At 39.8% G+C, this 16,374-nt stretch overlaps 1 protein-coding gene across 4 annotated transcripts in view; it reads left to right on the forward strand.

The window, feature by feature from the left end:
- The window catches only part of LOC110973106 (epsilon-sarcoglycan-like), a 56,191-nt gene extending 40,296 nt beyond the window's left edge, over positions 1–15,895 (forward strand). For 2 of the 4 annotated variants that reach the window (XM_087134027.1, XM_087134026.1), the window contains exons 9-13: positions 795–809; positions 4,493–4,660; positions 10,368–10,493; positions 11,890–11,936; positions 15,502–15,895. In XM_087134027.1, the coding sequence (XP_086990153.1) occupies positions 795–809; positions 4,493–4,660; positions 10,368–10,493; positions 11,890–11,936; positions 15,502–15,593 (448 nt within the window). In that variant the 3' untranslated portion in view covers positions 15,594–15,895. Of the gene's footprint in view, positions 1–794; positions 810–4,492; positions 4,661–10,367; positions 10,494–11,889; positions 11,937–13,152; positions 13,211–15,501 lie in introns of all 4 variants that reach the window. The other 2 variants (XM_087134028.1, XM_022223625.2) reach the window with 2 other exon arrangements.
- Positions 15,896–16,374: the final 479 nt, after the last annotated feature.

The following is a 16,374-nucleotide window of genomic DNA, read 5'->3' on the forward strand; positions in this document are numbered from 1 at the left end:
TGAGTAATTGCAAACGATCTCTTTGGCCTTTCTGACAACTTCATCTGTCAACAGGTGTTTGCTTTTTGCCAAGTGCATTTTGTGTGAGTCAAGGTGCTGGAGTCTGTCATGACATACATGTACATGTGTTGTCAGTGGCTGCTGATGCTGAATCACAAGGATTTTCTGTCCAAGAGGGCTAGAATCTGCTCTGATTTCTTGGGTTGAAGTTGGCCAGAGTTGGTTAAAGTTTGATACAGAACTTCGTTTGGGGGGCTGCAGGATGATTTCACTAGAAATATTGTGTTTCCACTGAACATTTGTTTTAAGTAGGAACATATTTCCAACTGCACACAAAATCAATTCTGTCTAAGCTTTCGCTAGCCTCTGTTATAAGATAATCATATCCCGAAAAGATTCAAAGTTTGAAAACTAATTTATAAATGGGAAGTTAAGCACGATTTTTGTTTTCTATTACGAACTTATTCCTTTGAGTCAGAACTGAAATGTAATGTCTAAAAGTAGAAGAAGACTTTCATTTAGACTTCCTCTGTGATGTATGATGCACTGAAAGGATCACAGTCTCATGCTTCATCTTCAAATGGTCTCTTGCTGGAGTATTAAACACAGTTAGAAGCTCTTGTGGTGCACCGATCAAAACATCACTAATCATTTTCTCATGCCTTTTAAGCCTCATTTAATCTCTTCTATTTGGTCTATCACTCCACCAGCCTTGATTGTTGGTCACTGCGATCCATTCTTTCACCCTATTCCACTGATTCTTTGACTCTTTCCTCCCTTGCACATTCTCACAGATTGACCTTCTTCAGGTTTGTATGCGACGATTCTGCGCAATTCTTGCATGTCTTATTTCCTCTCCTTTTTGGTAGAATTTGTATGAAAGTAGACCTTCGACTGTTCTCCCCTCATTACATTTTGCCCACTGTATCAGAGCTAAGATTACCTCAGACAAGACGTGTAGGCTCGAGTGAATCTTTTGTGCATTCATTGTAACTAGAGATGTGTAATCCAAAAACTGCTGCAAACTGCTTGCTGACTATAGGGACCTAAACTACAATTCACAAAATATGGAGGGCCTGACATTTTGATGCTAGCAGAATCTAGAAATATCTTTCTCAAAGGCCTTGAGAACGATTCTACCAGGATTGAAACGTCAGGCTTTCCATTTTTTGTGATTCATTGTAACTAAATTAAAATAACAAAAACAGCCTCTGAGACACCATGGAGATACCAGCAATCCATAACCTCTATTTGGCTGCATCTACTTGGCTATGGTTTAGGATAACATATGTCCCTATGGGAGCCACTTGGTAGTGGCTACAGCCCTTTCCATAGATATGTGTGCTACTCCAAGCCACTGCCAATTGATTTGGACACAGCCTGTGTCTCGTATGTTTGCAGTACATGTGGTTGTATTTTATAAAGAAAAAGAATGTCCACAAGTTAAAAATTACCACTTTGGGTTGGGACTGCCGTGATAAACCAGATAAAGAGTTACAGGTTAAAAGGGTTGACAGTGGTGCTTTGTATCAGAGCAGATTGTACAGAAATGTATGAAAGTGCATTAATTACTTGTGATACAAGGTTGGTGAGATGCATTGAGAGATGGGGAGCGATAGAATGTAATCCTCACCAAAAGTAATGTTGAACTTACAATTCAACAAATCACCTCTCGGTATTCCATTGCCTAATTTTGTGGGAGTCATCTGCATAGCAGTGATAGGAAGTATCATGCTGTTGAATAATTTGTCCCAGCGCCGTGTAGAATGAGAACAATACAGGTCTAAGGACTGACCCCTGTATGAGAGCCCATAACCCAGAGATTTTTGAAGAGATTGTTTCACAAATGCAGAATATACAAGCAAGGAAAAGAACTAAGTTACAACAATTCATAGAGGCATTCCTTAATATGCGCTACATAAGTAGTGATTATTATTATTATGAACATGAAGTACTGAATTGAATACTCGGCAGCATCTTTCTAGTCTGCATGGATTATCAGAACCACTAGAGAGTCTGTTGGTACCGTTTTTATATCTGAACATCCCAAAGAAAATGACACATCAGTGTCATGTGAGTCCAATCAATACCACGGATGTTCTTTTTTTTTTTCTTTGACTTTGAAATTTTCCGTGGATGACTCTCTCCAATTTAAACAGTCTAAGGGCAGATGTAGGAATGATTGTTGTTCTTCATTTTTTTCATTCAGGAACTGCAGCATATCAGAAATGCTGTTGCTAAGACTGAATTAGCCGTTTTCCGAAATTCATAAACTACTTCAAGATTTAGGCGTGTCGCTTCAGAAAGGCAGATTGAAAAGGGCATTTCCTGTCTGTTATCCATAATCTCTAAAGTCAGAATGAGAATAACTGGAACGGTTGGGTGCTGTTGAGGAACAACTTTGTTGGTAACTTTACAAGGATTTCTAGTAGAGTCCTTGTACCCCAGTATTTTGAAACATTTTGAAAGGGGGCGTTGTTTTGGCATAAATAGTTGTTTGATTTGCATAATGAAAAAAAACCTTTTCATTTCACACAGGTGTTGTTTTTTGTTTGTTTTTCTGTTGTGTTCTGTTTTGTTTTGTGTTTCTTTTGAGTAAGTGGTTGCGTGCATGTTTTATTTATCATGTCACTTTTGTTGCACATGATTAATTTGACTTACTAACTCATTTTAATGCTGTTTCCACTTTTTATTATTTTATCATGAAGATCTTCCCTACTCTAATTTCTCTGTTTTTTTATAGTCCATGTAATATCTGTTTCGTCGGAGGTAGTCCCTTCCATTCTGTCCAAGAGCAAAAGGCTTTATTTTTCTGAATTTACTGTAACATGTGCATTCATGTAGGTGCGGTTTCCTCTTCAGTTTTTGTTTCTCTTTTTTGTTGTCGTATTTCTCCATTTTTTTCCCCCATAAGTTACTGTTTTAAGGTTGTGTCTGTCTCAGTTTTCGCACATGATAATTTACTATCATTGTTCCAGAATATTTAATTTTACACAGAACTTTTATCACAATATTTACATACAGTTTGTATTTAACATTTTACCCCTTCAGACAATAACCCTCAACTTTTCTATCCTCCAACTTTGGTTATATCATGGAGCTATTATACACAAGGAGTCAGCACACAGAGATCAAAAGGGTCAATGATAGCCACTTCCAGCACTGTACGTACTGCAAGGACAAAACAAATTCCACGCCGCTTGCAGGCTACAAGGAATGCTCAGAGTTGCATTTGCAAAGAATTGTGGGTACCGAGCATGCGTGTCTGTAACACTTCCACATGTTCAACATGGCTACCTTGAGATGGAAACCACCGTCATTGGAGACTTAAATTCTGATATTCCGATATTCTGATATTCCGATGACAATGAAAGTCTGGTTACATCTTTGCATCCCCAGAACGTCTCTCTTAACAGTTAACAGAATTACTAACTGATACAAATTCTCCAAAAATACGCGCAAGAAAACTGAAAGAATGTAGCTGGTCCAGAGCAAAATAAAAAACACACACAAACATGCGGAAATGCGTTGTCCATTCTGTCTTTGTCCACAACTCTCTCGGCATGAAACCTCGTCACGTTGTCAAATGCATTTCTGTAGTATGTTTCTACCTTTTAATCGTAAGAACCACTAGGATTGCGACTTATGATATAAATATTGCAGTTCATATTTTAGGTATTTGTTCGCTACCGCCAAAACCGCAAAATGTCATAACTGACTTTAAAAACGTCTGACTTTTTGCCAAATAACCCCCACTGATTCAGAGTTGTCTAGCACATCTGCGGGGATCGCTCGCTGACACCTGACGACTACAGAAGAGAACTACGCATTTTCTTCGTGCATCTTTTCCACCTTTTATTTACTCCAGTATGCCGCAGTGAAACACGGGGAGTATGTGGGTTACCAGCTACCTGGCGGTGGCGATCACTGTGTACAAAGAATGTCTAAGGGTCTTCAGCACTGGGGCAGGTAACCGCGCCTTGCCTATGGAGCCGACCAGAGCAGTTAATCGGATTACAGTCTGTAGGGGCTTCATTCTAACTCCTTGTGTTTAATAGCTCTTTGGTTATATTTTTTACATAATCAAGGACTTCAGACAAAACCCTCAACTTTTCTATCCAGTATTTTTTACATAGTTGAGGACTAGATGGTTAAATAATCTTGTAACATATGTAAGCCAGTGGCATTTGGAACTTGAAAGAATTCCAGAGGATTTGGAATTTACAAATTCTCATTTCGGAGTGCTCTAAAAGTATAACAAGCTTCTTGTTTTATTGTAGAAATTTGATAGGAAATTGATTCTGACGTGTTGGTAGAAGTGACGTCAGAAAAAACTCTGCTTTTGACATTTATTTTTGAGTAGTCTCGCCTGTGAATGAATTCTTACTTTTATCATTTGACAAACCTCCTTTAACAAAAAGTGTATCAGTTTCGCTTGTTACCTTTTTTACTTACCTTTTTCCTTTTGGCCCGTGGCCACCCTTCTCTGCAGAATACAACTGACCCATCACCAAAACCTTCGTCAGGCCTCTCGGCAGCTGAGGGCACTTTCAAATCGTCGTGATGGAGCCCCGTCGTCTTCACCGTCCACACCGATTATCCCCCACGGGGCAAATCCAGCAGTCAGTAGTGTACAGTCCTCTCCGCGGCATCACATACGGTATGTCCTGAGCAGGATGGGGAGAAGGGGGGGTCATGAAAGAAGAGTATAGGGAGAATAGATGACTGGGTGTACCATACTCATCACAACCACTTGGAGGAAAGTTTTTCTGTGCTTACTGTCTTATTCTGTAGGACTTCATGTATTCTAACTTACAATGTAGTTCTTGATGAAGACCAAAAATTGGGATGCACCAGAGGCCCAAAATCCTGTCTAGTTTCCTTACAGAAGAAATGCAGTGCCAGCCTACCCACACCAATTTGTACATCTTTGATGTACATGTAGAGCAAACGCGACTAATTTTCATTTGAATGTGCACAAAAGTTTTGGAGAAGATTGCATGGGAGTGTATGCACAGAGCAGAAATGGGGCACAAGTACACTTCACTCTTTTGCTTCAATACTGTTGGAACATTCACTGTAAAGTCATGAGTTATCCTCAGAGTCTCACAGTCTGAAGGGTAGTTTTGCCACTAAAACTTACTGTCTCACTTTGAAATTCGCTTCTCCCTTTAACCAACTCTGAAGACAAATACAGTTCAGTTCTTACTAATAATGGCTAGTGTATGTGGGATTGCAGTGAGGTTTTGCTGTGTCTCATCCTCTATCGTTGATCCTGCTCCAGACTCCAGATTTAACTAACATGCTCTTTAATTTGTTGAGATTGTTCATTTGAGTGAGACATCATTTTTGATTGGTTCAGCTCAAGCAGCTGTTGTTAATGATAGTTAGGTTCATCAGCTTGCCTTCTTGTCGGAAGTGTCACTGAGGAAATACTGACTTCCTCCATTCCCATCTTTGTCTATCCACCGGCTGCGTATGTCATTCTCATTATTGGATCCAACTTCACCTGCTTTCGTATGTGGCTGGATCCCCCAAAATGAGTCCTAAGACCACTTTGCAGAAAGTTTGTTTTAGTATGCAATAGAAACTACACGCCAACCTTTTGTTCTGGTTTGTTACCTCAGTTTGATATCCTGACAAAAGTGGACATTAGATAGGGGAAAAATGGTCGGGATTTCTGCTGATTTCCATTGCAAGAATGTTTGAAATGTCTTTAACTCAAAGTTTGCTCTGGCAACTTCCAACTTACCTTCTTAACCACTTCATGCAGGGGCAGTTATCAATGTTGATGATGCTGGGCCACGATATTTATCATTTTGTCTGTTTTCAAAATTCTTTAAAAATTACTATCTTCATTTACTGGACACTTACAAACACATGAAGGACTTTCTGGTGGCCCCTCTAGCCTGACAAACAAAATCTATTGATGCCTGAGTATTTCAGCCAGGCCTTCAGCCTTGTAAAAAGAACCCAGATTGTGCAGTGTTATATAACTTTCTTTTGTTTACGAACCTGACTCAGTGTGCTGCCGACCTCTTTTCAATAGCGGCCAGATTAGCTTGCAGCGGTCCTGTGTGGCTCAATGCTGCGGTGGTGGAGCTCCTTTTGTCCCCAGTGGTAATCCGCTCTCTCTAAATGCCCCAAACCATGGTATACTGTTTCAAAACAAGGCTGGATTATCTCCACTTTTAAGAGTGAAAAAAATGTCAGTAATTCCTAGCAGCCTGGTCTTTTGTTCCAAGTACGGTCTTTTCCCTGTTCCCTTTGTCCGAGTTTGGAGACCCCGGCCACGCATATAAAACATACATGTTTGGATCCGTAATCCCCTGCAGGGAGTGGTTAAGTTGAGTCATGCATATTTATAGCAAATCAGTGTTCATTTCTTACACAGGCACTACCCAACTGAAAAGTTTAAAAGGTGACATTCAGGGCAATATGGCATGGTAATCACTAATTATGGAAAATTTATTGCTGTATGTACACAAAGACTTTGACCGTGCTTATTTTAAGCATATTTCTCAAGCATGTTTATGTTAGCTTAGCACGCTGTTGGGTCAATAGAAAGGGAAGTTTGTTTGTTACTCCGTACAGTCATGAGAAATGAGTAATACTCTGCACTTTAAGTCAACCTGGTATGAATTCTTAGAAACAGCTAATATCACAGATGAGTTCAATGTCTCTTCTTAGAACTCACAGGGAAACTTGTTATTTTATAGTTACCAAACTTCCGTGATGATGGTGTCTGTCTGGAGTACACACATGTACAGCACATACATGTACAATGACCTACGGTGTTTAGACTTCAAATTGAGTGCACTAAAGTGATGCAGAAGGTGCTAGTTTTTATAATTCAGGGAAAAAAAACAAGCTTTGAGATGAGGTCAGTTCATTGCTACATTGTCCCAACTGTGATTTATGGACATATCTGTCCTACCAATACCAAAGGGATTATTGGAAATACAATGCAATAAATGTGTGTAAGTTTCCACTGACAACTATTGCCCAGGAGACACTGGTTTTGATCATATTTATGTTCAATTTCTATTTCAAAATTAAAATACTGAAAACACTTACCATGCACTACTTTTCAGGTCTGCTTCTCCAGAATTTTTGTTCTTAAATCCAGCTTTTTATGAAGAGCCTTGGGTCATATAAATCCAGTACATGAACAGCATACACAACTTTGACATTTGCAGATTAATTTTGATTCCTTCAGCAAGAGGCTGTGGAGTTCACTTTCGTTTGCCAACTGACCAGTATTTTTACTTCTAGCCTGGTCACCTGTCTTCCTGAAACCATTTGAAATATCCTGCCAAGCTGACGTCAAATCAGGGAATTTGGGGAGTAGAGATAAGCATGAGAAGCCCTGTCTGCCCCGGTTCGTCTCTGAGTGCTTCGGCACACGACTGGAACGGCGACCTCTTACCCCTGCCGGTAGAACCGCAAGTCACTATTTCCAAAGTTTCCTGTTCCAGATTGGGAGATGAGTCGCTGGGGAGCTCTGTCATGAACTAAGACTATAAATACACCCTGTGACAATCAGATTTAAAGATAAGAAGTGCTTTTACTGCTTCCCCTTTGATCAAGTACAACCTCTCTGAAATATTGGAAACCAGTTGTTGGCACAAAACAGTTACGGGCCCCCATTCCTTACCTCAGCATCACACGCTACTCCATATTTGAAACCAATCCAGTTTCTTGACATTAACAGCATTTTATCAGTGAATCCAAAGAGGAAATATAGGGAGTGTATGCATGTGTTACTCCGATTGAAATATCCCATACCCTGCATGCCAGTGCAAACTTTTATAGCATAAAATATCAAAAAAAGGAAAGAACTGCATCCTGTGATTAGGATGTAATTCGCAGTGCGTTTCTGGGCAAACCATCCTAGCTGGCTCATATTTCAAGAAATCAGTTATTTACAGAATACGAGGAAATTCTCTGGAACAAGGCTGACATTCATGTAAATATGTTGATTGTGTTCAGTTTTCATAACAGTTCTGTCTTTGTTACCTTTTTTACCCTAATTCAAATCCAGCCTTGTATGCACATTATATCAAGCTTGTCAGTTCCTACTTGATTGTAGATTTTCTTTTTTTGCAGATTTCCTTCCCACAATTTAAAGTGATGCTTCCTTCTTGAAACCTTTTAGTAATCATTTTCAATGTTTCATCTCCACACTCGCATGAGACTTCGTTCAGAAAATTTCCACTTGGGACAAACATCCAATGTACATGTTAATGTACATGTGCAAAACCGAACTGAAAAAGTCATTGTTCCCAAGCACATGTACCACGTACATATAATAACAGAGTAAGAAAACAAACAAACAAACAACCAATCAAAACAAACACTTAGTTTTCTGCAGTTTTGTTACTGCTATGTATACATGTGGAAAAGGAGAAATGTTTTTGACTGTTTTTCTTCATCCTGTTTTCCAAACATGTTTGCCTATTTACAACGCACACCGGTTTATGTGCAGTGTGAACGATCGCGTTTCATATCGAACATAACACCCCATCCTTTTCTCTATCCACCTTTCCATTCTATTCCTTTTTCCTGTAGCCACCGTGACTAGCCGCTGAAAAGCCTTGGGTTTTTGCCTGATTTACTTCAAAGAGACCAAGGGTACAGAAATAACAAACACAGGGGTAGTCCTTACAGCTTGTCAGAAAGTTAGCACCTTCTTAAACTCGTCCATGGGGACTTTTTTTTTATACTGATCATTGGTTCATCGACGTTAAAGCAAATGTGGTCAATGTGAAAGTACTCAGTGTTTCCTTCATGTCTGCCTACAATCAACCTGCCCCTTCCCATGCTTCAGTGGCATTAACATGAATGGTGCAGCATATCTGGTTTATCATTGTCTAAGGATAAATCAGAACGGATACTGGGTACACAGACCGACGTTTCGAGTCGCCATCTATTTATAAACACTGTTCCAGACTAAGATAGTGTCTGTAACATTTTACCTATTCTTAGTTTGACAGGTGGGGACAGAGATCGTGGCAGCTTTCCAATACTCAGCTTCATCATCGTCTTAGGCTCATCTTTAAATTGTTCAAATTAAATAGAAAAACTTCAGATGCAGTTGCATTATTTGCATACAGTCAGATGTTCCAGTGGCACGATCAGAGTTCCATTTTAAAAATTAGGGGTGAAAAAATCAGACAAAGCCAAATGCAATGTTTGGAAACTCGCATATCTGAAGCTCACCTTATTCTCAGTTGGGTTTCTGGAATAATAAAAATTCCTGAGAAGATCTCACTGAAATTTCTTGAAAAAAGAATCAGTGTACTGTTTCTACCTCTGATCAGCAGGCCAACTTGTAGATTCTTGAAACCACAATTGAATCATGTTTGAATGATAGTTCAGGCATTAACCTTTGCTCTTGCTGGATTGACCTTGTTTCTTGATGTTGAGAAGGAATTGTTGTCAAGTGTTTTCCTGGGGGAAAGTTGGGAGCATTTTCCTCCGACATTTGCCAACATCATTTACATGTAGGTTTTGAGCAGAAAATAGTTGAGTTTCCTTGTCTCAAGCAACATGAAGTGTGTGACTTTCCAGCTAACACATTTTGGCTTTACATGTAAGCAGATTTTTTAACCTATGCAGCAGGTTGACAGCTTGCTTTTTTTTTCAGCCCGCAAAGACCTGCGACTTGCCACCACTGAGATGCTAAAGGCTTTGTCTAGTTCAGCTTTTTTGTGGCTGTGGCTTTGGATTTGATATTTTCTCAATGTAGTGATTATCTGTGGCCATAGTCGACATTTATCAGATCATAATTGGAAGTCCAGTGTAGTTCTTTAAGCACAATGCTCAACCAAATTTTCCGCAACATTTGACCTTTTAAATTGTAAAATGTATGAATAGGATTTACATGCATTAGGACATACACATTAGGTTCTTCATCACAGTGCCAGACATGTTGAGTCATCAAGTTTAAACAGTGCGTACACAAATTCATCAGGACGAAAAAAACTGTCACCTTTTTTCTGTGAACGCACTTAGTCAATGTCCATAAATAATGCATTATAACTGCAAATGTTGCATTTTTGAAATGCACCTCTTTCCTCTTGCATTTTCCTGTGTAGGAAGATTTTTTTGGGGGGGGGCTCAGACTTTGTCATTACCGCACTTTGTTTGAATGCTTACCAAAACAAGTCCAATTATTTAATTTCACAGCTTGCATACTCAGATTAAACATTGCCTTTAGCTTGTTAAATAGTAATGGTACATTTGTAACAGAAAGTGGACCCATGTTTGCGGCCGTATTTGTACCCATGTTTACACATTCTAATAACCACCATAAAATCGGCTGATTTTCATCAGTGGTTGTTCCTTTTTTCTTTCTGTTGCAGTGACCCTGATGCGTTGCCCATGACGAGCACCCCAATGTTTAGTCGTACGTCCCCACCCCCCTACCGTGTCCCACCTCAGCACCCATCCTTACCAACAACCCCAGGACATCAAGAAACAAGCTTCAGGTCGGTGGAGTAGTTCAATTTGTAGATTACTTTGGTGTCTCTTGAAACAAGCCTTATGATACACATATGAACTGGTTATGAGGTCAATAGTGCACATCTATGTGCCCTGAGTGACTAACTGACCAGAAGAGGGTCCTATTTCCTGAGGCCGAAGACCAAGGGATATAGAACCCTGTTCTGGTCACTCACAGGCCCAAGTGTGGCATGGACGTGCAATTCAACTAGATATTCAAAACTTAAAGGAATGTTTTTGGAATGTTTTTTATGTCCCTAGATTCAGTTTCAGTTTTCATCAAAAATTCTGAGTATTGGGCTGGACTTGGTGCATACATTCAGGAATGTATGCATGTGCAAAGTCTTGACATGCTTGTAGTTCACATCATAGGGCTAGTTTGTGATGTAGCGACCGTGGGCATTAATCAAACTGACAAGTCTTACACGTGTATTTCATATAATGCCTTAAATTCTCAATCAAATCATTTCACCTTGTCACTGGATCTCGATGTACATAGTAAACGTTGTTTACACAGAGTCAGTCACAAACTTGGCAGAGTTTACTATGTTCACGAAGAATTAAGCGGATCGATCGGAATCCTCCAAATAACTCACATTCACAGCGACCTGGGTCGTACAAACAGTTGCCAGAGTCAGAAGTCCAATGTATGTTCGAAACTCATTCCAATTTTGATGAGAATTGAGGCAAAAGCGACACGAAATACAATGGTAAAAATGAATATCAGCTCCCACGAAGTGCCAAAAAACACTTGAGTCCTAATCGCTATATAATCCTTTACATGGCCACACTTCTAATGCAAATGTAATGCAAATCTTATGCAAATGAGTGTGAGCAAAGTTAAACTATCAAAGGTGGGGCCGAAGGTAAACAAGTGTAAACATGAATTAACATATAAGGATGAAATCTTGGAAACTACACATGAAATTTGCATCAGTCTGAATTGGACACCTGCCAGGCATCATGTTTGTGTAAAATGGGCAGTTCTCAAAAAATTTTCTTTCATGTCAGGGAAATTTGCAAAAATAATATTGAGAAACCAATCAGTAAGTTTCACACCAGGTCACACTATTGGTGTTAGCCAAACAGTTGTCAAGAAATCTTTTGAACATTTAGTGTGCTATTTTAGTTACCCCCATTTCATTATGCGAAATGTATGTCAAAGTATAATACACTGTACTATAGCAAATTGGACAGTGTGAATTGCTTGGCAGCTTACAACACCCAGTTTTCAAATGATGATTCAGTCCTTGTGATGGTAATGAATTGTGTTGTAGGTTTGCACATTCAAATTCACAGGCATCCAAGAATACTGCGTTACCCTTCCCTCTTTTTTTTACATCTTGGAAGCCTGACTACTTTTCATTTCATTTCCTCATACAGCGATCCGTTTGACAACAGGCGTCTGTCTGAACCAGGCAACCCAAGAGGTAATGTCACATCTGATGAATTGCATTTTGTGATTGACTTTTTCTGCCAGCTTTACAAAGTACCAAAGTGAATACATCACATGCACAATTATGTGTGTAAAATGCATGAGCACGAGAACCAACATGCGAGTACTCCATTGATTTGCACTACACTTTCTGGTTCAAAATGACGTCGCATTTCAGTACACCTTGGCTTCAGCTCTCGTTTCATAGTTACCTTGACTTTACCTTGACTTCTGATAAACACAGTTGATATGCCAGATTTCACCGTGTATGTCTAGGCAAGCTCTGTTCTTCCTGATTATACAGATTGTATCAGTTCATGCTTTTAAGTTGTTAGAGTTGTACTTGTACAGCTCTCGTCGGTCAATTCTTCCAAAGAATTATCACTCTGTCTACCTTTATCTTCTCTCCTATTTTCAATTCCTGATTGAATCTTCACCAACTGTGTGTACATGTATAATCTTATCTCCCCCCACTATCAAAGCCACCAGTTTTGTTAACACCACCACCAACTGCCTTGAACCCCATTCACATCGCCACCATCAATACTTCACATCACCACCATCACCACTTCACATCACCACCACCATCATCATTTCACATCACCACCATCACCACTTCACATCACTGCATCACCACTTCACATCAGCACAACCATCACTTCATATCACCACCATCATCACTTCACATCACCACCATCATCCCACCTCATCACCACGATCATCACTTCATATCACCACCATCACTTCACATCACCACTATCATCCCACCTCATCACCACGATCATCACTTCAGATCACCACCATCACTTCTCATCACCATCACCATCATCACTTTACATCACCAAAACCATCACTTCACATCACCTCAACTATCACCACCATCATCACTTCATGTCACCACTGTCATCACCCCAACCATCACCACTATAATCACTTCTCATCACCACAGCCATCATTGCCATCATCACTTCTCATCACAACCAGCATCATCACTTCACATCACCACAATCATTACCACCATCATCCCTATTCTATCCTCATTTTTAATCTATTCTGTCTCATCTATTCTCCACACCGTTTCTTATCTCATCTCATCTTCTGTTTCCTTACCATGCGACCCTTTGTTTTCCAGCTATCATATTTCGTACTTGTCTCTCCATGTTGTCTTGCTCTTCCTTTTTATCCAACTGCTTCTTACTCCCTCTATCCAGGCCTGAGACCTCACTTCACGATGAGGGACTTGGCCCTAACATTCTGACCATCCTTTGGGTCAGTTCTGATTTTTTTTCAGAGTTTAAGTTGAGGAAGTCACGTGTATCTAAAGTAATTTTAGTTAGTGAAAAATTGTAACAACAGTGCCCAAATCCAGAGTTTCTGTTGACCATGAAAGTTTTGATTTTGGATTTTGTTGGAGCAAATGGTTTTGTTGAGAATTTTATTTTATTAGTTCACTAGCTCCATTTCTCCTGAGTAGTTTTGTTCTTCTTTTCACTGATCTACACCATTTTGCTATACATACTCTGAGGGCAATTTCAAGCTTTATTTTACTTTGGCCCATTTATTTGTCAGCTGTGTCTGCCACAGTACACGTATTTGTAGTTGAAGAATCTTTGACTTCATTGAAAGATCATCTCCAAGCATGGGTTTTGCAAGGGGGAAAAGTGGTGCCATCCACACCCTCCTCCCCCCCCCAAAAAAAGGGAAATAAAAGCAAAAGAAATGGCAGAACAGTTTGCTTTGGTTTGTCAGTTTCTTTCCCCTGGCAAAAAATTCCAGGGGTGCCGTCTCAAAGATGGCATCTGGAAGCACAGCATCTGAAACATGGCATAATCCGGGTTTGCTTTGGAACATTCATCTTTGTAAATGTGTTTCAAATAAATTAAGCCTTTTTCAGACACACCCACAGCATATACTGAGCTGTTTACATGTATGTCTACGGTGCAAGAGGCTGTTAAATTGAGGAAATATTCAAGTACAGTTCTGTCCCTTAACAAGTACAATAGTCAGACTGTCAATTCCTCTGTTTCTGTTTTCATCCCAACCACTGAGACATGATGGCATTTTTATTGAAGTATTTCCGTGACAAAATCCCATGTTCTCATAACAATTTATTTTTGATTTGTTAGCGTTGTGTAGCATTGCTTAGAGCATGTAACAGCTGTAGGTTATTCCCACTCATTGCTGTATACCTTACAGCAGTCTGCATTGCCTGTACATGTACATGTACGTTCCTTTGGAATCCTCCTGTGCAAAAAAGGTGCATTCTGAACAAAGTTAACCGATCAGTCAGTCAAAATCAGTCAAGTGATCCCTGTGTTTGTGTACTGGGGCAAATCAAGTGGAAGGAATTTTTGACTTGTGTCTGTTCCTGCAGAAGGAAGGTTAACTGATTTCCAGCTTGCTCTGGCCTCCTTCCTTTCTTGGATCAAGGAAGAAAATTTGATGCATCAAGAATCAAGTAAAATTTATAAAGTCAACTTCCAGATTATGTTGAGTTGGTTTTAATAGAAGTAAAAAGTCAAATTACAGGTTTGAAATGTTTGAGGTAAGTTTTGTACAAACCAAAGCCGTGTGGGAACTCCAATGTCATGTCTACAGGAAATAGCATGACTCCTGCTCAGGAACATGGCTACATGACATGAATGATGTGGGTGTGTTGAAATATGAAACAGTTCCTCCAACATCACCCTTTCCGTTCCTCAGAGGCCTTAGTTCTCCTGCTGACATCGCCTACACAATTTCCTTCACGTGTCTGACATTTACTCCCGACATTGACTGAAAGAACCCTCTAGATCTGCACTGAGAGACTGGTTCCAAAAAAAAGTGCTTTCTAAGTAAATGCTTCAATTTTTCCACTGCTAAATTTGACTTGTTAGGACGTTATCACTTTCTGAAGGCTGATTTGTCTCAGGAGGCAAATAATATTGATGTCTGTGTATAGAATTCTTCCCCAGAGCTGTGCAGATGCAGTTCGCTTTCAATGATTCGGGGGAATCGATTTATCCAGGGATTTTTTTGGGTGTTTTTTAAGTTGCAACTTTCTCGTAAACCTAGTTGTCGAAAATTTTGGACTCTCAGGCTGCATCCAAATCTCTTGTCTAGAGCTAGGTCTAGGTCTCCGCTCCATTGGAAATGCGTGGAGACGTGTAGACAATAGACCTAGCCGTAGCTCTGGAAGCCAGTTTCGGACATGGCCTCAGTGTCCTGCATTGAATTTCCAGAAATTGTCCATTTTGAAAAGACATTCTCTTCAGCCGTTCCCCTACATGAGTTGCCTGCCTGAAGCATTGTAGTGCCTAGAATGTAGCAACTGCTTGTGCAAACATTAACCTTTTTGTTCGTTAATTTTCAAATGATTTTGTTGCACAGCTGTTGAATAAAGTCAGCTCCAGCGTTCACACTGTTGTGGTAGCAATAATGGGCACTGCTTGCCAAAAAGCTGTAGACAGACATGCCTAGTTTAGGCACGGCTTGGGGACGATAGGGCCTAATTCTGACCTCTTTTCCTCAAGCTGTTTCCAATTTGAAGTCACATTTTCTGTTCCTGCTTTTCCCCCCAGGACGTCCACTGCCCTCGCCGATCAGATCTCCACCCCCGTTCATGAGTGGTCCGTCCTCTAGGGGCTACCAAGCAGGAGCAGCAGCATCCTAGGAGATACCAAGTGGCTGAAGTAGTAGGGGTGATCAAAGACCACTTGTGCATGTGCAATGTTGATGGTATTCAAGTTGTTATGGTATTGTATAAAGATAGACTTTTCTTGCGTTAAGCTTGTCAAATATCTGGTAGTGAAATTTTGCATGAATAAATGTAAACATTGTGTGTCAAATAATTCTAGTTCATTTTAAAAAACTGTCAGAGACTTGGATTTTTTTCATTTACAGAGTAAAAATCATAAACACTGAAATTACAGGCATTGTCTGCTAACTGGCTGTATAAAAACTTGCCGAGATTAATCACTTGTTTTGAAGTACAGGTGTGTATGTGTCACAAATTATAAAAATGTCATCCAAATATTTAATGAGCTTGTCAACATAAACAATTCAAACTTAATTGCAATGTCTGTTCTTGCATTTAAATAATTTTCCCACCAGAAGACTCACAGGATCCACGATGCACAAAATCTGTCGACCCAGTGCACGCTTGGAAAGGGTCAACAGATTAGTGGACTATGGACCCCAACTGGCTCCATAGGAAAGTGCACATGTAAACAAAGTGTGAAGTCATATGGGCTTTTTACAAAGGAATACTTTGACAAAGGCTTGACATTGCAGAACAAAATGTTCAGTCCTACGACGTTCAAGTCAAAAAACAACTGCGATGTTAGGAATACTTTGACAAAGGCTTGACATTGCAGAACAAAATGTTCAGTCCTACGACGTTCAAGTAAAAAAACAACTGCGATGTTGGAGAGGTTTTTGCAGACTTGGTCTTT

This window comes from Acanthaster planci, linkage group LG03, assembly GCF_054643075.1.
Source record: "Acanthaster planci isolate LZ-2023a linkage group LG03, COTS_SCS, whole genome shotgun sequence".
NCBI classification, from domain to species: Eukaryota; Metazoa; Echinodermata; class Asteroidea; order Valvatida; family Acanthasteridae; genus Acanthaster; species Acanthaster planci.